The sequence below is a fragment of the Macaca thibetana genome, chromosome X (assembly GCF_024542745.1).
Source record: "Macaca thibetana thibetana isolate TM-01 chromosome X, ASM2454274v1, whole genome shotgun sequence".
Classification (NCBI taxonomy): domain Eukaryota; kingdom Metazoa; phylum Chordata; class Mammalia; order Primates; family Cercopithecidae; genus Macaca; species Macaca thibetana.
Window position 1 is genome coordinate 10,606,378 of NC_065598.1, and position 20,607 is coordinate 10,626,984.

A 20,607-nucleotide genomic window follows, 5' to 3' on the forward strand; every position below is an offset into this window, starting at 1 on the left:
AGAATTATGGGCAAGACAGGGATTTGTGGGACAGAAAAGTGAATTGTGGGAAACATGGGGAATTGTGGGAGAAACAAGAGAATTGTGAGCAAGACAAGGAATTGTGGGACAGAAAAATGAATTGTGGGAAGGAATAGAATTTTGGAAGTGACTTGGGATTGTGGGAGAAATAAGGAATTGTGGGAGAGACAGAAGATTGTGGAAGGAACTGAGAATTGTGGGAGACAGAATTGTGGGTAACAAAACAGAATTGTGGGAGTGAAAGGGAATTGTGGGAGGGACAAAAGAATTGTGGGTAAAGAGAGAAGTTGAGCTGTGATGTAGTCAATGTAGTTGAAATGGAATCCTTGGGCTATTCTGTAGGCAGTTCTGATGCTGGGATGGCCCTTCTGAGTTGCCCCCCCTGGGGCTAGGGGTCTGGACTTACGTGCCCTTGCAGAGACCCTCATAGGATGCAGACCGTCCCCAAGGAGGGAATGTGATTTTGTGTGAGGAAATTCTCTTAGGCAGAGGACAATTCCTGGAGACTCAGCTGAAAGCTGTGAGCCCCCAACACTTCCTGCACCAGGGGGCATCTGGACATATTTCACAGAGCCACTATAGTTATATAGAAAGATACATGTTTCTTTATTAACACTTTAAGTAACAAGATCAAATTACCTTAATTTCAAAGTAGTGGATGGATGATATTTTGAGACAGGCACAACAACCATATGTGACATAATTTATCTGTGATGTTTATTAGTGCCACATATAGCTAATAGTACTAGGATTTGTTGCCTACATTCCTGACGGTAGAAAATGCTACATTTTTGTTGGAGGTAAATGAAAATACAGACATTCAAAATCACACACCCAGTTAAGAAGAACTTAGCAGCCAGAACACTGTCTTGTTCACTTTTGGATCTCCACCACCGAAGTTATGGGCATCTACTAACGTTTCTTGAATCACTGCTACAATTAAAACTGATGGGATAACATTTAAAAAACCAGAAATTTAAAAACTCCAAAGCACTCCCTCTGCCGCATAAAGCATACATAGTAGAGCTCTTCACTCTAGGGAAGTCTCTGGACCAGACAGCCTTACCTGCCACTGCTGGCATTTTGAAAAAGGCTCCCGGCCTGGAGGGGCGGGGCCAGAGAGCGGCCCCCGCAGCAGCTACAGGCCGAGGCGACGAGGGGACGGAAGCTGCTCTCCGTGATTGACGGAAAATACTACTCTTCAGCCCGCCTCCCGCGTGCCCGGAAGTCCCGCCTTCTGAAAAGGAAGTAGGGGTGCGTGAGAACGCCGGCGGTGACCGTGGCCACAGCGGTGACCCAGTGAGAGGAAGGCGGCGGCGGCGGGAAGTCACTGCTGCTGTGGGTTCGGGTTGGCTACTGAAGGCGGTACCGGCCTCTCGGAGCAGCCCGGGGGAGGGCTCAGGTGCAGAAGGGCAGGCTGGCCGCGGCCGGTTTGGTCTGGGGACCGCGGGCTGGAGCAGGTGGGCAAGCGCCGGGACGGTGTGGGGAAGACACTTGGCACCTCCTCGACCTCTGGTGTCACTTCGTTTCTTCGAATTCCTATTCATGCGCCGCACCCTTCCCGGACCCCCAGCCCCTCGCTAAGGCTCTGGGGTCAGGGGTCAAGTCTGGGCTCAGTGGGCCTCCCTTCTTCCTCCACCCGGGTCACCACTCCTAGGAAACCCTCGCCCCACGCCCGCCTCAGGCCTGTACCTCCTGGCTGTGGCGTGGTTTCTCAGCGACTGCCTCACCTCAGTCCCAAAATCCTCACTGCCTTAGATACGTGCCCCCAGAGGTTGGCCTGGGTTTCACAGTATTTCCCTAAGGGGGCGATATATTAAAGCTGTCCCTCGAAGTTAGTACCCTGCCTGGTAGATGCCCATGGGATGACAAAGAGGAGGGAGGAACAAGAGTTGACCAGATTAGAAGAGTCCAGAGACATTAATCTGTCTGTTTGTTTTGGCAGGTGGAAATTTAAAATTGTTTGGAGTCAACACTGTTTCCAGCCATGGGTTTGTCTCCATCTGCTCCTGCTGTTGCAGTTCAGGCCTCAAACACTTCAGCATCCCCACCTTCAGGATGTCCGATGCATGAAGGGAAAATGAAAGGTAATGGGCCGTTTGTCTAGAAAATGAAAACAAAAGATAATTCACGGCCGGGTGCGGTGGTTCACGCCTGTGACAGCACTTTGGGAGGCCGTGGTGGGTGGATTGCTTGAGCTCAGAAGTTCGAGATCAGCCTGGGCAACATTGCAAAAACCTGCCTCTACAAAAAAATACAAACAGTAGCCAGAGGTAGTGGTGGGTGCCCGTAGTACCAGCGACTCGGGAGGTTGAGGTGGGCAGGATCGCCTGGGAGGCCGAGGTTGCAGTGAGCCAAGATTGTGACACTGCACTCCGGCCTGGGTGACAGAGTGAGACTGTCTTAAAAAAATTCTTGAAAGGCTCTAAAGGAAGAGGCAGTGTAGTATGCTGCTGAGGCTGGTAGGCATGGGAGTCAGGCACCCTGGGTCTGGTCCTTATTTTGCGTCTTATTGAGGTTTGTGAGTCTAGACAAGTTAACTCTGTAAGCCGCAGTCTGTCATCTGTAAGATGAGTGTATAATAATATTTCACAAGCCTGTCATGATGATTGAGATAGTACATGAGAACATAGTGAGTACTCTAAACCAGCCCCAACTTCCCAAAGTTTACTTGTGCCTACATCAGTGGTTCTTAACTGGAGGGGGGCAATCGCCCCTTCCCACAGGGGACATTTGCCAATATCTGGAGGCATTTTTGGTTGTCACAAGTGAGAGGAAAGTGAATAGAGGGCAGGAGTGCTCCTAAACATCGTACAATGTACAGAACAGTCCCCCAACAAAGAATCAGCTGGCCCCAAATATCAAGAGGGCCAAGGTTGAGAAACCTTGGTCTGGATCTAGCTGTCTTAATAAATAACCTTTGCTCCCATAGCCATTTCAGTATTCTTATATATAAAAGTAAGCCATCACCTAATGGGCTTGCTGTCCATTCTTTAGATAAGAAAATGAAAATGGAAAAGCTGTCTTTCATTATTAATTGATGCAGGTCTACTTTAGATTGTTTGTATTAAAGTGTGGCTTGAATCAGTAAGTCGTGAAGGGTGGAAGCAACATGGTGTGCTTACTGAGTACTAATGCTTGTGATGTTATTCATTTCTTCAGTCAGCCAGCCGATTCTGAGAGGTCACTGCCCATTCTGTACCAAGCACTGCTGGGTTTTGTTTGTTTGTTTCTGCACGAGAGACTAACATTATACAAAATGGAGCTTTGCCTGATGGAGCTTACATTCTCATCTTCATAAGCTGTGTGGTCGGTTTTTTCCCTATTTTATAGTCAAGGAAACTAAGACTTGGAGTAACTGATGCTCCAAGTCACATAGTAAGTGGCAAAGCCAGCAAAAGTTCTGTGACCTTGGACAAGGACAGACAGTGTTCTTCTGGGGTTTCTTTGTACAGGAAGAATTGAGACAGATCAGCCAAAGCAGGTGTGCTGCTGTTCTGAGTGTCCTCAGCGAGATCCTAGAACTCTTTCTTTGGTTTTATTTCATTTGCTGTATATCTTTGAGAGCTGCCAGACTTATTACATTAATAAAGAATGTGGGTGTCTATAGGAGATCATAGGGGCTACTGGTTATATGATGTGAAAAATTGAAATGTTATTTTCTTTCTAACACCCAGCTGGGATCTATGACTTGAAAAGGATTGGTGCTTTCAGTGGTAGAGAAGAAAGGCATAGCAAGTCTTCACCCCTAAAGTGGGCAGTGGCACAGGGCACCAGGAAATGAGGGCTTGGGAGGAGAAGTGCAGGGAAGGAAGTGAAAACAAACTCATCTTTTTCATGTGTATGGTTGTAGTTATTGCTGCTGCCTGAGGCCAAGATTCCATTACATGAGCAGCTGTCTTCTGTGTCACAGCTCTCCAAGTGCCTGCTCATTCTCTGAATCAGTTTCCCAGTCTCCCACTAATTGGGATCAGCGTCCTGGGTCTTTGGGCATAACCCTTGCTATTGCTCATCTCATTAGGCTCAGACCTTCCCTTGTAATGGGCATCTTGATCCTGTATGGGTTGTAGAATGTTTTCTTTATTGTCTGCCTTTTCCTGTTAAACTCTTGCCGTTGACTGATGGGAATAGGCCCTAGGCCACGTGGTTTTCCTATGCCTTGTTTCAGTCTTGGGACAAAGCAGAGTGGCATTCAGATTTTTTTGCAGTAGGCTTTGTGATGTCTCCTCTGTTCATTTTCTTCTCCCATTCCTTGTACCTGAGATAATGCATCAGTAATGAAAGCCTGGATTGCAACTGTGTCCTGTTTGGGGCTGGACTTCTCTGGAACAAGTGAATGAAAAGTCAAGGAGACCCTGTGAAATGTGGCTGGTCCCCACTTAGGTTCCTCTAACAGCTCCCCAGCTGCTCCTTCAGCCAGGTTACTTAAACCATGGCATGGAAAACACGTGCTCTTGCAACTGCCAAGGTTTTTTGGCTTATTTTTGCTGGGGGTGTGATACAATTAGAGAATGGGTACTCATTTTTCTTTCAAAGGAAATGTAAATTTGTAGAACCTTCTCATCTTTAGGATTTTGGAATGTTAGCTAGTTAACTTTTTGGTAGATTTAAATGGAAGAAACCTGACTTTTCCTGTGGTGGTAATCATTGGTCAGAAATTCAGCACTTTAGTGCTTCAATTGAGAGAGCTAGATGTCCTGCCTTCATGGTGACACCATTTTTATACTTGATTATTTCAGAGTGTCCAGTGAGTACAGAGCCATCTGGCCCAAACTGTGAGAAGAAAACATACTCTGTGCCTGCCCACCAGGAACGCGCCTATGAGTACGTGGAGTGTCCCATTAGGGGCACTGCTGCTGAGAATAAGGAGAATCTAGATCCTTCAAATCTGGTAATCCACACTCATGTTTTCTTTCTGGAGCTTTTTATGCAGAGTTGCTTGTACAGACTCCTAAGACAAGTTGCAGATGGCTAGGATGAATTCTTCTGTCCTTTGAAAACAGGGAAGTTAGATATTCCATCTATAGTGAAAATCTAGATGTGTTAATAAGTGTAGTTTCAGGGAGTGCCTGGGGAAAAAAAAAAAAAAAAACCAGTGATTATGAGCAGCCAGCATAGTTGTACTGGGAATAAGCCATACCAAATGAATATTTTCTTCTGGGAGAGTTACTAGGTAGGTGGTAGATGGGAAATTCTGTAAGAACCATAGCTAGAGTTAATTAAGGTATCTTTGGTCTAGGGAAACTTTGTAGACACATTACATGATTGGGGAACTTCTTCAGGTACAATAGGGTGCCAGCCTGCACGAGTCATTAGGGTGGTTCACTGTTGTGTGACTGCCAGCAAATTTAATGCCATTGAGAAGTGAGGGCAAGGTAGATGTGACATCACTACATTTTGTGATGGACAGCATCAGAGATTGTGGTCTAAAGTTTGCAATCATGTTTTAACAGGAGGCTCAGGCATATACTTTAGAGGGCCATGGGATTATCAGGAGTAGAAATTTTAGCAAACCAGGCAGCATGTAAAGAAACTAGAAATATTTAGCCTGGAAAAGAAAGGGCGTGGGAGATACAATAGCAGCGTCCACCTCAGGAATCAACAAACTATGGCCCACTGCCTGTTTTTGAAAATAAAGTTTTGGACAATGCACCAAGATTATCTTGCACATAGGCCTTCAAATATTTGCACCAGAGGTCTTTGGCAAACTGCTTCTATAAAGGGCCAGGTAGTAAATATGTTTGGTTCTATGGGCCATAGGGTCTCTGTCATACTACTCAGTTCTGCTGCTGCTGCTTTCTCTGTAGCATGAAAGCAGTGACAGACAACAATTATCCGAAGCCCCTGGCAGACCACTGGCCTAGATGATCTCTAATAGGTGAGTGGTTCAGAACATGGGCCTTTTGGAATCTTACAGACCTAGACACTTACCCCATGGGATCATGATATGTAGTGAGAATATGAATAGCAGCTAACTTTTCTTTTGGTCCCTTTTTAAAAATTTTTTCATTCAAGGCTAGCCAACTGAAGCAGTGGGAGAGGAGAAGGAACAAAGAAATCTGTAACTGGTTGTGATCAATTAGTTGTAAACTGTACTCAGACCAGCCTCTTTTGGTCACTTCTGTAGCATTTAAGCTAAGCACCCTACATTCTCCCCTTTAATCCTCATAACAACTCTGTGTGGCCAGTATTCTTAGTGTCCCCATTTCAGACTGAAGATACTGAGAGTGAAGGAGTCATTCACCCCACATCACCAGCTAGGAAGTGGCAGAGCCAAAACCTGAATCCTTATCCACCTCAGACCCATGTTCTTAAACACACTGTGTTTAAGTGTGTTTAACATAATGCAGGTAGAACACTCTGCAGTGCCTACCACACATGGCCTTTCCTGCTGTCGGTATTCTAACTGAGGGCCTTGTTGTGATGGAGACTTTTAATTAATGTTTACTAGGAAATCCTTTATACTTCTAACACAGAAAGTTCAAGGCCAGTCATTCCCAACCTTGAGTGATTTTGCCCCTCAGGCAAATATCCTGCTAAACATCCTACAGTACTTAGACCGCCATAACTAAAAATTGTCCAGCTCCAAATGTCAGTAGTGCCACGGATGAGAGACCCTGGCTAAGGCTAAGTGCTAGCATAACAATATTGGTGACCCACATGTCTGGGAGAAGGGATTCTTCCCACCTTCTGACCTGGCAGTGTTGAGATGCAAAGACTCATCTGTAGTATATTTTGCCTAAGGGATGAAGCATAAGCAGAAACCTAAAAAATCTGAGAATATTTTTTAAAAAAAGCAGTGCTGTACATGTGTGCTATGAGACTTTTCCCCAGAGAGTGAGTAGTCATTTTTGAAAAGCCTGTCATAAAGTTTTTAGAAATGCCTGAAGATCATGGCATTAGTTTCTACTTATTCCTTGGTGACATTACTTCTAAATTTGTTCAAAGGAGAAAGAGGCCAAAAATTTAACCACATTGTTTACCATATTTGAGAACTTAATCAGTGAAGAAACACAACCTCAGTAATCTGACTCTTCAAAACAATCAAATTATCTGAGAAGTCTGAAATTTTGATGTCACTGATTTAATAAGTAATCTGTGCTTTCTGTGTGATGTATTGCTTTCCAGGAAGTGGTTAATTATATTGCCTTTTACTTTATATCCTATAAAAGAAAATCTGTTTATTTTATTTAGATGCCACCACCCAATCAAACACCAGCTCCAGATCAGCCATTTGTATTATCTACTGTCAGAGAAGAGTCATCCATTCCCAGAGCAGATTCAGAGAAAAAGTGGGTTTACCCTTCCGAGCAGATGTTCTGGAATGCAATGTTAAAGAAAGGGTGAGTGAACATATTATTTAAAATAAAAATTTGGTTGTCAGAATATCCAAGAGTTGTGTGCTGAAGAGATTTTTTACCTTCAAAACAATATAGTACATTTTAATGTATTAATCAGTTTATAATCACCTGGTTTTTCACACCTGTCAGATTGTAAGTGCAAGGCCAGTGTATTACATCAGGGTTCTCAAGAGAAACAGAACCAATAGGATATGTGTAGAGGGGCAGGAGACAAGGAGGGCAGGAAGATATGTATTGTAGGGAATTGACTTACACAATTATGTAAAGCTGAGAAGTCCCAAGATCTGCAGTCAGCAAGCGGGAGACCCAGGAGAGCCAATGGCACACTTCTAGTCTGAAAGTCAGCAGTCTCAAGATGCAAGAAGAACTGATGTTTCAGTTTAAGTCCAAAGGCAGGAAAAGCCCAATGTCCCAACTCAAGCAGTCATGCAGAAGACCTTCCCTCTTACTCATGGAAGGGTCAGCTTTTTTGTCATTCAGGTCTGCAACTGATTGGATGTGACCCACCCATACGGAGTAGGGAGGGCAGTCTGCTTTACTTAGCCTACTGATTAGAATGTTACTCACATTCAAAAACACCCTCACAGACACAGTCAGCATGTTTGACCAAATGTCTGGGCATCCTGTGGCATAGTCAGGTTGACACATTAAAATTAACCATCAATAGGTTTTTTTAAAAAACTGAAAACACTTTTAGATAAAATGTTTAGAAAAAGTTAGGGGATCATTGATCAGTGGTACTATCTGAACAAATGTCACCGTAAAAATAGATGATTCTGTAAGTCTGGTTTACTGTGACTCAGTAAAATGAGACTAAGATGAACCTTTTATATTTGTTTTCAATGCTTCTGTAGTAGCTTTGGATTTATAGTGCTGCTCCATGATCATGGGTAAATCTTGAAAATGAGCCTTAGATCTGTTAAATTCAGAGAAAGTGAGCATTCTTAGTTCTTTCTCAAAGGGGAATGTTGAATAAATCATCTTATGAAAATATGTGGATTAACTTTATGGCATTATTAGGAACATTTGTCAGATTTTACCATATGTTCTTTCCTAGGTGGAAGTGGAAAGATGAGGATATCAGTCAGAAGGATATGTATAATATCATTAGAATTCACAATCAGAATAACGAGCAGGCTTGGAAGGAGATTTTGAAGTGGGAAGCCCTTCATGCTGCGTAAGTATGTTTGAGATCTTAAAAACAAATCTTTCAAGCATCTTTCTTATTTCATATCAGCTTTCTAGAGTTTTAACATTTTATTCAAATCATTTGTTATTCTAATAAAACATTTTATGTAGCAGGCATGGCTCAGGGACAGTTGTTGCATGACAGGCCACCCTTCTTAGTTGAAAAATAGCAACCATTTTATTAGACTTGTGGATTCAGTGGGTCTGGAATACGCCAAGGACAGGGCAAGGATGGCTTGTCTCTGTTCCTTGATATCTGGGGCCTCAGCTGCGAAGACTCAGTGGTCAGGATGGCTTCCGAGCCATGGGCTAGAGTCTTCTGAAGGCCTGCTCGTTTACTCCTCTGGCAAGTGGTACTGGCTTTTGGCCAGAACACCTCCACATGGCCCCTGAATATGGCTGCTTCGGCTTCCTCCTATCATGGTGGCTAGGTTGCAATAGCTAGAGTTCCAGAAAGCATCAGGAGCCTGCCCAGATTCAAGGGGAAGGGACAGAGACCGTGCCTCTCAGCAGAAGGAGCATCACAGCCCTTCAAAAGCAGAGCATGTGGGAAGGGAGATGCTAAAATGCCATCTGCCCCAAGGGAGGTGGGAAAGACATTTTTGTTCCCTCAATAGCATTTATTTAATCCCCATTAGGACTAAACACAAAGAGATGTCTTAACTCAGAGCCCTTTTTCTCAGGGAGAATAGGTAAATGCAGCTGTGTGTGTTAAAGGAGACAGGGCTTCAGACTGTTGATAGTAGTGGTTGTCACACTGGAGCGTGCATCAGGATCATGGGGAAGGTTTGTTAAAACCTAGCATGCTGGGCCCCACCCCCAGGGTGTCTGACTTAGTCCGTTTCGGGTGGTGCCTAGGCTGGGTGTATCTAGAGCATTGCATATTCTGCTGGTTTGAGCCAGGTTATGTCATAAACAGTGGTTTTAAATTCATTGCACAATGTGATTAATTTCTTGGCCAAAGTCCACTTAATGATTTTTAAGGTGTTTTGTTTGTTTTTAATATTTGCACTCTGAAGTTCATTGGTTGCACTCCCTGGCTGTCACTGACTGAGCCTCAGGCCTGGGGTGGGTTCATGTGAGAGGGGAACAACTGCGACCATGTTGCCCTCAGTAACCTCTGGCCTGAGAGGAGCCACAAGTGTTTACAGTGACCTACTTTGAAAGTGTGTTCTAATTAAGACCACCTGCTAATTACTTGTATGATTATGGAGCAAAGAGAAGAGAGAAAAGGGAATTTCAGTTTGTCAGTTTCAATTCCTTCTCCAGTTATCTTCTGTCAAAATTAAGTAGACCTTTTAAAAACTCATGCTATGGTCTGCAGAAGAAAGTTTTGCCTAGATTGAGTTTACCTTTTTGCCTGTGACCCTCTTGAGAAGAGATGTTAAGGAGTAGTTCCTAAAAGGAGAAGAAAAGTAACTCATAAGTCCTGCAGTAGAAGTCCTTTATACCTTGGAAATTTTTCTCCCTCCCACTTACTTAGACACCTATCTTGTTATCCATGGGAGCAGCTAACAATATAGGTGGCCTCCTGATTTGGCCACCACTCCCTCTGTCTTGGAAACAGCTGTCTGTCTAGCCTGTAGGTGGGCTGTGAACTCCACGAGGACAGGGCTCAGAGGGTCTTGTTGGCACTGCTATACCCTGGTGCCCACAGAGGGATGGCACCTAGAGAATCCTCAGCAGGGGTCTGTGGGTAGAGGGAGTGCATTTGCCAGCTAGGACTCTGCTACACCTCATCTTATGTGTAGTTTTTAAGGAGCTGGTCCAATATTAATTACAATCCATTTCTAGGGATTAATCCATCATTTTCTTTTCTTCATAAAGGCTGTTCATTGGTTTGAAATGAAAGAATAGAATTTTCTTGTTTGTCTGAAAAACCCCAGCTGCTATGTGCCAAAGAGAAAGAAGCATGATGCACAATACTTGAGGCTGTTTTGTTTCTTTGTTTTTTTAATGTGCCTTTCCTCCTCCACGAAATGGAAAGGTCATGTGTCCTGACTCCTGCAAAGTGCAGTATAGATATCCAGAAGGAAGGGGAGGCGATGGAACGCACCCAGTCCAGAAGGAAAGAGAAACATTTTTAACAAATAGGCACTTGTTGTTTGAGTTGTTTTGGAACTTACCTTTCTCTGTAAATGTTATATTATGTGAAATGTATACAGGAAAAAAGTATATTACTGAAAAATTAGAACATTATCTTTGTCAAAGAAAAGAAAGTATTTTAACAGACTTTTCTTATTTGGGGAATTCTAGAGAGTGTCCTTGTGGTCCATCATTGATCCGGTTCGGAGGGAAAGCAAAAGAGTATTCACCAAGGGCACGAATTCGTTCCTGGATGGGGTGAGTGTCAGCGTAGAAGTGTTGTTTCACCATCTTCAGATCCGGGTCAACTTTCTCTTCACACCAAAACCAGTCTAAGAATTGCAGTGCCATCTTGCAAAACCTAATCCATATTCAGCTGTAGATTTCTTTCTCTCCCTGAGGTTTGTCCATTAATGGGCAGATTTATTAGGGTGTAGAAGATTGCTTTCTATTTATCATAGGGTTGAATGGAGTTATCGTCCATGTTTTGGATCTGCCCTCTTACTCTTCCCATGATCTATGTCTTTGGGTTTATGCACTTAGCCATCCTCCCTTTCTTTTCTAGCATACTTGAGATTCTTTGCTCACACCTGCATTTCTGCAGTATCTCAGCTGACCTCCCTGGCTTAGGTCTCTTCCCTACTGACCTTAATTCCTTTGTAGGCAGATGAGCTGCCATGTGATCTGGACTTACCACAGTTCTTCAGTGCCATCTTCCCTTAGTACTGTTCACTATGTGATGCTTTGAGTCTGACTTCCCCAGTTAGGTGTTTGGGAGCAGGTGTTTGCATGTGCTTCTTGAGCTTTCACATAGCTTAAACTGGGACTAAATGCAGTGCAAGCATTTTAACACTCAGTGGCATGTTTTTATTCCAGGTATGAGTTGCCTTTTGATAGGCATGATTGGATCATAAACCGTTGCGGGACAGAAGTTAGATATGTGATTGATTATTATGATGGTGGTGAAGTCAACAAGGACTACCAGTTCACCATCCTGGATGTCCGTCCTGCCTTAGATTCGCTTTCGGCAGTATGGGACAGAATGAAAGTCGCTTGGTGGCGTTGGACCTCGTAAAGCACTGTTTGAGATGGAAAAATATAAACTATTTTTTTTCTGAGAGATACATTAAACTATTTTCCCCAAATTGAATTGCACTCATGATGTAATGGGAACTTCAAGTGGGTAATCACACTTTTTCCTTCACTTAGTGAAGGATACTATGCACTGTTCACTTTTGAGTTGCATTGTACCGTGCAGTTTATAGCAGATCATTTTGTTTTCTTCCTACTTAGCTTAAGTGGGAAGCAGTCCCTCAGTTTTTCCTTTACCCGCAGTATTGCCTGTGTATTTCATCTCGAAAAGCCTGAACAACCTCTGAAAAAGAGCTCTTAAAAAGTGATGAAAGTTGCTTTTTTTCTTACTGTTTTCTCAGGAATACTCGAGAGATGTGAAGCCTGAGAGTCCGTGGTGGTGCTCAAGAGCTTTCATCTGGCCAAATATTTTAACTAAAACTGTTCATTATAAATAAGAGGTGATTATACCTTTTTTTAAAAAAAGTTACCATTATTTCTAAAGCCCCATGGTATGATTGTGACCTTTAACAAAATGCAAAGTTGTACACTGTAAAGGTACTCAGCTAAATTCTCTCCAAATCTGATTTATATGAATTTCTTAGACTGAATAGAGTACTTTCAACTATACCTTCCTTTGGAACATACCTTTTAAAAAATGTTCCCTTTAAATCCTGTTATTCTAATATGTAACTCTGCTCCCAACAAACAGGTCTCCTCATTGTTCCTGGTATTTGACAACTTATCCCAACTTCGAATCTCATTGCTTCCTTTGCTGGCAGCCTCCACCTTTCCCCGAATCAGTTGGCCTAATCCAAACCTTGAAAGCCTGGCTTAAGTCCTACTATCAGTGATGGTCCCCTCTAAAACATGATTTTATATTTGGCTGAGTGTTAAAATTCACAAGATGAGCCTTTTTTTCCCAGATGGAGAATGCTTCAACTCAGTCTAGATTTTGTTTGTTTTAAGGAAGCTCTAAGTTTGCCATTGAAACTTTTTGTACCAGTAATCCATAAACTGGTTGTTCTAATTATAGCAGTATGTTACAAATGACTGCTGGTTTTTGTTTTTTTTTTTAACTGCCTATACTATTAAATCCTTTAATTTATCCTGAATGCTGTAGTGTTAAATTAGTGGATGAAATTGGCAGTCTGTGGGTGATTAATTTGGTATGGATTTGTCAGTTTTGTGTGGAGTTTAAGAAATACAACAGCCATAAACTCTGCATTTCAAAATACTTGTATATTTGAAAATAAAGCTGATTAGTTCACAGGTTTTGAAAATTTTTTGGAGTAATTTTACACTTAACGATTGTTTGTTCAGACATATCTTTATAAAACCAATGCTTTATAATAGAGTGATTTATAATCCAGCACACACGTTTATTGCAGCACTGTTCACAATAGCAAAGACTTGGAACCAACCCAAATGCCCATCAATGATAGGCTGGATAAAGAAAATGCGGCACATATACACCATAGAATACTACACAGCCATAAAAAGGATGAGTTCATGTCGTTTGCAGGGACATGGATGAAGCTGGAAACCATCATTCTCAGCAAACTAACACAAGAACAGATAACCAAACACCGCATGTTCTCACTCATAAGTGGGGGTTGAACAATGAGAATACATGGACACAGCGAGGGGAACATCATACATTGGGGCCTGTCAGGGGCTGGGGGGCGGTGCTAGGGGAGGGATAGCATGAGGAGAAATACCTAATATAGATGATGGATTGATGGCTGCAGCAAACCACCATGGCACATGTATACCTATGTAATAAAACTGCACATTCTGCATATGTACCCCAGAACTTAAAGTATAATAATAATAAAGCAATGCTACAGTCTCCGTACTCCAAGCGGCCACTTTTTCATCTGCTAATCACTTTTTTTTTTTGAGATGGAGTCTCGCTCTGTCGCCCGGACTAAAGATCAGTGGCACAATCTCAGCTCACTGCAAGCTCCACCTCCCGAGTTCAAGCGATTCTCCTGCCTCAGCTTCCCGAGTAGCCGGGATTACAGGTGCACGCCACCACGCCTGGCTAATTTTTGTATTTTTAGTAGAGACGGAGCTTCACCATGTTGGTCAGGCTGGTCTTGAATGCCTGACCTCGTGATCCACACACCTTGGCCTCCCAAAGTGCTGGGATTACAGGCGTGAGCCACCACACCCGGCCCTAATCACATATTTTTAAACTGTAGAGGAAAATAATTACTGTTGGCATTTTTGGGGGGGTCTTAAGTGCTATTGAATGAGTGTGGGATAAGGCATTCTTATGAAAAACAAAACACTGTAACTGGAAACAAAAAAATTATGCCAAAGGCAGGATTCACCTGTTTTATAGGACTATGGTATTATTTAAGATAAACAAGCTTTAAACTCAAGCAAACTTGATGACAAGATCAACAGTTTTATACATCATTTTATCACTTCCAGAAAAAAACCATGGCTTCCTGGATTGTCAGAGCTGTTTTGTGTCTAGATTATGCTTGATTGGGTCCAGGGGTCAATACTGATAGGAATTTTCGTGTACAGCTTGAAACTCATTTAGGATATTCTCTGGAGTTTTAAACTAAGTCTTGTGTCTGTGTAAATAGCACTATTCAGAATCAGAACAAATTACTGAACATCAGGCTAAGTATTGGCAGACAAGCTGGGGCTACAAATGGATTGCATATTAACATTTAGTATTCCTATGAGTTCACTGGCTAACAAAATGTTTATGTCCCGTTTGTGCATCATATAAGGAATACAAAATTGCAAAAGGTATAACCCTGATATGGTTTGGCTGTGTCCCCACCCAGATCTCATCTTGAATTGTAATAATCCCCACGTGTCAAGGGCAGGGCAAGGTGGAGATAATTGAATCATGGGAGCAGTTTCCCGTATGCTGTTCTCCTGGTAGTGAATAAGGCTCAGGAGATCTGATGGTTCTTTAAATGGGAGTTCCCCTGCACAGGTTCTTTTGCCTGCTGCCACGTGAGACATCCCTTTGCTCTTCCTTCGCCTGCCGCCATGATTGTGAGGCCTCCCCAGCCATGTGGAACGGTGAGTCCATTAAGCCTCTTTCCTTTATAAATTACCCAGTCTTGGTCATGTCCTTATTAGCAGCATGAGAACAGACTAATACCCCTACTTGTAGGGAACTCACAATCTTATGGACAGTCTATAAATGAAATGGTGGTAAATGCTAGAACTCCAATTTAAGGAACACATTGTCGGAATACCCAGCGTGCGAGTTCACGTAAGTATTTTTGAATATATAGAGATGGTTATCAATTTCTTTACTGAGTCATCATTATGGTGTATCTTCTCCCAGAGATTGCTTCCTAGGGAAAGTGAAGCAATGCACATTTCCTGTCTCAGCTTTGCAGTGACTATCAGAATTGTATGACCCGTCATTTATGTCACCATAGGCTTGAGGCTGTGTGTGTGATGATTACAAATGTGTGTCCTGGAGGCAGAGTCCTTGCTCTGCCCTTTAGTTGCTGTGTGCTCTTAATGTCTCTGGGCCTTAGCTTTCTCGGCTATGAAACGAGAGTAATAGAACCGACCTACCAGAGTTGTTTTGCAGGTACTTTGAGGTGATGCCTAAAACCACTGACAACAGAGCCTGTGGGTGGAAATGTTCAGCAAATATTAGCTATCACCCCATGATCAATAACGGCAAGGAGAGAAATCAAAGTGCTGAGGTGTAATCTACGTCTCTCATCCTCTGGCCTTATTCCCCTCCCCCCCTCCCCCGCCACCAGGAGAATCAGTTTAGAGGGGTAACAGCAGGCTCTAATCCTCATTTTGATCAATTTTAAGGATTACCAGGTGTTTGGGTGCTTGCTGTAAGAAAGCTCATGTTATTTAAAATCATCAAATGGAAAAAGAACAGGCTACAGCCTTTGATCTTTCAAAAAATATCAGGGTAACAAATTAGGTACTTGATATGCAAGTCCCACTTGACAAAAATAAATATTAAGACAGAGGCCCAGGCTGGAGTGCACTGGCATGATCTTGGCTCAATGCAATCTCTACTTCCTGGGTTCAAGCGATTCTCATGCCTCAGCCTCCTGAGAAGCTGGGATTACAGGTGCCTACCACCACACCCGGCTAATTGTTTTGTATTTTTAGTAGAGATGGGGTTTCACCATGTTGTTCAGGCTGGTCTTGAACTTCTGACCTCAAGTGATCTGCCCATCTCGGCCTCCCAAAGTTACTTGTGCTTCTTAATCTAAAATATAGCTCATTGTAATGTCCTTTGGATCACAAGGTTATCCCCCTCCATGAAAATATATTACATATCCAGATTCAAAACTTATTACAAGGTTATGTTTAGTGCAAAGAAAAAGGTATCAAAAATTATTTCAAAAGCCATGTATATTCCTTGTAACTTAAGGTAACATTTTAAAAATGATATAATTTTTGGGGTATACAGTATATTAAAATGAAGCATATGAATTATGCCTTGCTACACTCATGACAAATAATGTCACATGTTTTCATTTATAAGTGGGAGCTAAATGATAACACACAGGGGAACAGCACACACTGGGGTCTATTGGAGGGTGGAGGGTGGGAGGAGGGGGAGGCTTAGGAAAAACAGCTAATGGGTACTAGGCTTCATACCTGGGTGACAAAATAATCTGTACAACAAAGCCCCATGACATAAGTTTACCTATGTAACAAGTGTGCACATGTGCCCCTGAACTTAAAAGAAAAACATTTACTGCTGCAGTAGAGATTGTCACTGTACCTTCAGTAAAATTTCATGCCATAGGTATAAGTGGTAAAGTGTCTGTTTCATGCTTGTGCGCTCTCTAGTTTGGAAGAAAAAGCTGACAACACTTTCTGCAAATGATTCAACCTGAGGTTTACATATCACATGGCAGATATTCTAATGTTTTTATGGAATCATACCAGATGCTGGAGCAAACATTATAGTTCCTAAGACTGGTTTAGGAAAATGAGGCATGTACATGTGCGTGCTATCTTGTATTTATAATTAGCTTTTAGTTGATGCTTTTACATACCCAAGGTCATATGTGATAGGGGCACAGAAATAATACATCTTGAGTGGTGTAACAGGAATTGTGAGACAAGGCTTCATGATCATAGTCGAGTGAAGTCCTAAAGAACAATGAAAAATTACTATTTTGGAAGTTACTATTTTGGAACTCTGTGCAGAATCATCATTTAAACACTTTGCTATTCCTTGTACATTTGTGATAACAATGTGACTAATTCCCATGCCCCTTCAATGGTTTGCTATAGAATATTATCAGGATGCTTTTGGCTTCCAGTAACTGAATCCCTGCTTGAACTCACAGCCAGAAGTGAAGAGGTTGGGTGTACACTTGGTTGATCCTGCTTCTCTTGACTCCCTTTCCTTCCATGTTCAATTTTAACTTCATCCATGTAGGGCTGATTCCATCAATGCTTCCTAGTTGCTTTGAGATCCTTGTTTATGGTCAGTAGATATGAGGTGGGGTGGGACCCAGCCATCTACCACAACCATGGGAAATAAGGTTTCTCTTCAATCTAATTGGGCCAATTCAGCACTGGGCTTGTGTCCTACCACCCCTCCCATTTTAGTTATGTTCCTGTGGGTGCTTCATGCTTAGATTAGCTCAGACAAATCATCAGGAGGACATGTAGTGACCACAAGAGGATTCCTTCACTGCTGATTTAAAATCTCATTCTTAGTCATCATTTCATTAAGGTCTTTTTCCTTCATTTGAACTTTTTAAAAATTTTTTTTCTGAGACAGGGCCTCACTGTAGTGCCCAGTCTGGGGTGCAGTGGTGCAATCTTGACTCACTGTAGCCTCCACCTCCCAGGTTCAAGTAATTCTCCCATCTCAGCCTCCTTACTAGCTGGGACCACAGGCACATGCCACCACACCCAGCTAATTTTTGTATTTTTTGTAGAGACAGCGTTTCACCATGTTGCCAAGGCTGGTCTTGAACTCCTGAACTCAAGTGATCTGCCTGCCTCAGCTTCCCAAAGTGCTGAGATTATAGGCTTAGGCCACCAAGTCCAGCCTGAGCCCTTTCCTTAGGCCAGGGTTTTAAATCTGGAGGTGGCGGCTAACGTAACGGCATAAAACAAGATTTGAGAGCTTTGTTTCTACACTGATTCCCTGCATTAAGCTGGGAGATTTGGGACAAGCCACCTTAAGTCTGTAAGTCTCAATTTCCTGAAATTATCTTAAATACTCCTTCCATACCAAAATGTTTATGTGTTTCATGTGGCCTCGTATTAGGATGGACTGAATTGTGTCATGTTTCAGGTTGAGAATCTTTTTTTTTTTTTTTTTTTTTTTTTTGAGACGGAGTCATGCTCTGTCGCCCAGGCTGGAGTGCAGTGGCCGGATCTCAGCTCACTGCAAGCTCTGCCTCCTGGGTTCACGCCATTCTCCTGCCTCAGCCTCCCAAGTAGCTGGGACTACAGGCGCCCGCCACTTCGCCCGGCTAGTTTTTTTTATTTTTTAGTAGAGACGGGGTTTCACCGTGTTAGCCAGGATGGTCTCGATCTCCTGACCTCGTGATCCGCCCGTCTCGGCCTCCCAAAGTGCTGGGATTACAGGCGTGAGAGAATCTTTAAGTTAAGGGAAAACAATGTGGTATGAAACCGTATTTCAAACTTATTTTTACATAAACGACATCAGTAGACACACTCTTAAAAGACCTACACTTAAGCGAATTCCAAGTTAACCATTGCTTTCCTTTCCTTCTATAAAATGTGTTGGCTTGGAGACAATTCAAACATTCATCAGTTAGTAAATGGATAAACACATTTTGGTATATCCATGCAATGGAATATTATTCACCCATAAAAATAAATGAAGTACTGATAAATGCTACAATATGGATGAACCCTAAAAGCATTGTGCTCAAAGAGGCCAGAAACAAAAGGCCACCTTTCATATGATTCAATTTATCTGAAACCCTCAGAATAGGCAAATTTATAGGGGCAGAAAGCAGTTTTGTGGTTGTCAGGGCTGATGGAGGAGGAATGGGGAGTGACTGCTAATGGACGTGGGAGTTTCTTTTGGGGGTGATAAAAAAATGCTCTAAAATTGATGGTTGTACAACTCTGTGACTGTACTAGAAACCATTGAACTGTATACTTTAAATGAGTGAATTGTGTGGTTTGTAATTATAGCTTTTTTAAAAATGAAAAAGGAAGAAAAACGTGCTGGTTGATCCCTACAGCTAGCAGGTCCCCACTCTGCTCTTCCTAGTTGAGCAGTCAGCTTAGCATGAGCCAGTAACGTAATTATTTTAATTAACCAAAATAACAGACAATGCAATGTAAATGCATAAGCCAAGTATATAAAGACTAATGAATGATAAGGAAGGGTTTAAAGGAGAATCCCAAAAAATGTTGCTTTGAAACTGGAAGGGTTTTGGAAAATATCATAAAAATCAGAATAATTCTTCGCTCACTGCTTTGCAGTTGTTTCTTAAATTTGCTGTTAAAAAAAGCAAACAAACAAACAAAATCCCTGGAACTGGAAGAGATGATGCACGGTGGATGTGGTTCATCCACCGTGCGTCAGTAAGAAGGATGAAGTGGCACTGCTGATGTACCGCACCCAGAGATACAAAAGGCCTTGGCTCTATGTTGAAAGATTAGCAAATGATGTACATTTATGCTTTCAGGTAAAATGTAACATGTGATCATTTTATGATTTCTAGTTTCAGCTGGATTTTTTTTTTTAAGTATGATTGGACATTGTTCAGGCTAAGCATTGCCTTAGAACAGCATTTTGGATCTTGCTGCCTTTCTCCTTCTACCTCTCTCCCTTTTGTCCTTTCCCCAGCAAAATGCTTTTCAAGCTTTTGTGTACTGTGTATCAGAATCCCCTAGAGGGCTTGTTAAAACGCAGATGGCTGGGCCCCCACCCAGAATTCCTGATCCTGTAGGCCTGGGGCAGGCTGAGAATTCTCACTGCTAACGAGCTCCCAGGAGATGCTGATGCTGCTGGGCCAGGGGGACCGATTTGAGCTTCACTTTCCTCTGGCATCTTTTGAATCCTTTGAGCTTCCACCCACCCCCATCTTTGTGATGCATTCCCAGTTGCCTCATAGTCACATAGCCATAGGTCAAAGTTCCCGTGCAGAAGATGCGAAAGCAAATCTTAAGTGTAAATACCACTTCCCCAATTTTGCTTATTTTCCATTTCTTCTTTAAAGCTTCTGCTCCCCTCACTTCTGAATGTTGCCTGATTACATCTTTGTTTTGCTTTAATAAAGAAAAGCTTTCCTGTGAAAGTTCATTTCTTCACATGACTTCTGTAGGTGATGATAGTGGGGGCAGGAAGATAATGGGGTGAAGACAATAGCCTCCCAGACTGGGTAACAGAAGGTCCCACTTATAGTGTGTGCTGCTTCTATGATAATTGTGGTCTCAAAAGGAAAACACTTTCTTGGTAGCACTCACTGGAGCAGGAGAGGTGCTCTGGGTGATTCCTGCTACTTGACCTTTGCTCAACACATTAGTTTGCTGTGGCTGCCATAACAAAGTGCCATACATGTAGTGGCATAAGCAACAGAAATTTATTCTCTCACAGTTCTTGAGGACAGAAGTCCAAGATCAAGGTGTCAGCAGGGCCATGTTCCCTCTGAAGACTCTAGGGAAGGATCTGTTCCAGGCCTGTTTCCCAGCTTCTGGGAGTTCTTTCGAATGGGGCAGCATAACTCCAATCTTTATATGATGTTTTCCGTTTGTGTGTGTGTGTGTGTGTGTGTGTGTGTGTGTGTGTGTGTGTCTGTGCCCCAACATCCCCTTGATTTTTAGGACACCAGCCATATTGGATTAGGGCCCACCGTAATGACCTCATCTTAACTTGATCATCTGCAAAGACTCAATTTCCAAACAA

At 42.6% G+C, this 20,607-nt stretch overlaps 1 protein-coding gene across 2 annotated transcripts; it reads left to right on the forward strand.

Moving 5' to 3' along the window:
- Positions 1–1,266: 1,266 nt before the first annotated feature.
- LOC126946667 (holocytochrome c-type synthase) lies at positions 1,267–13,009 on the forward strand. 2 transcript variants are annotated; one of them, XM_050777277.1, is made up of 7 exons: positions 1,267–1,481; positions 1,967–2,108; positions 4,761–4,912; positions 7,216–7,364; positions 8,440–8,559; positions 10,827–10,913; positions 11,532–13,009. In XM_050777277.1, the coding sequence occupies exons 2-7, from the start codon at positions 2,009–2,011 to the stop codon at positions 11,728–11,730; spliced, it is 807 nt and encodes a 268-aa protein (XP_050633234.1). In that variant the 5' UTR covers positions 1,267–1,481; positions 1,967–2,008; the 3' UTR covers positions 11,731–13,009. The 2 variants fall into 2 exon arrangements, with proteins under 2 accessions (XP_050633234.1, XP_050633235.1); XM_050777278.1 differs by having other exon boundaries at positions 1,267–1,423.
- Positions 13,010–20,607: the final 7,598 nt, after the last annotated feature.

Bases quoted from the DNA above. Each gene is read 5' to 3' on its own strand.
- LOC126946667 (XM_050777277.1), top strand. From the start codon at position 2,009: ATGGGTTTGTCTCCATCTGCTCCTGCTGTTGCAGTTCAGGCCTCAAAC. The intron at 2,109-4,760 runs GTAATGGGCCGT...TGATTATTTCAG, and splicing joins GCATGAAGGGAAAATGAAAG to AGTGTCCAGTGAGTACAGAG. The intron at 4,913-7,215 runs GTAATCCACACT...TATTTTATTTAG, and splicing joins ATCTAGATCCTTCAAATCTG to ATGCCACCACCCAATCAAAC.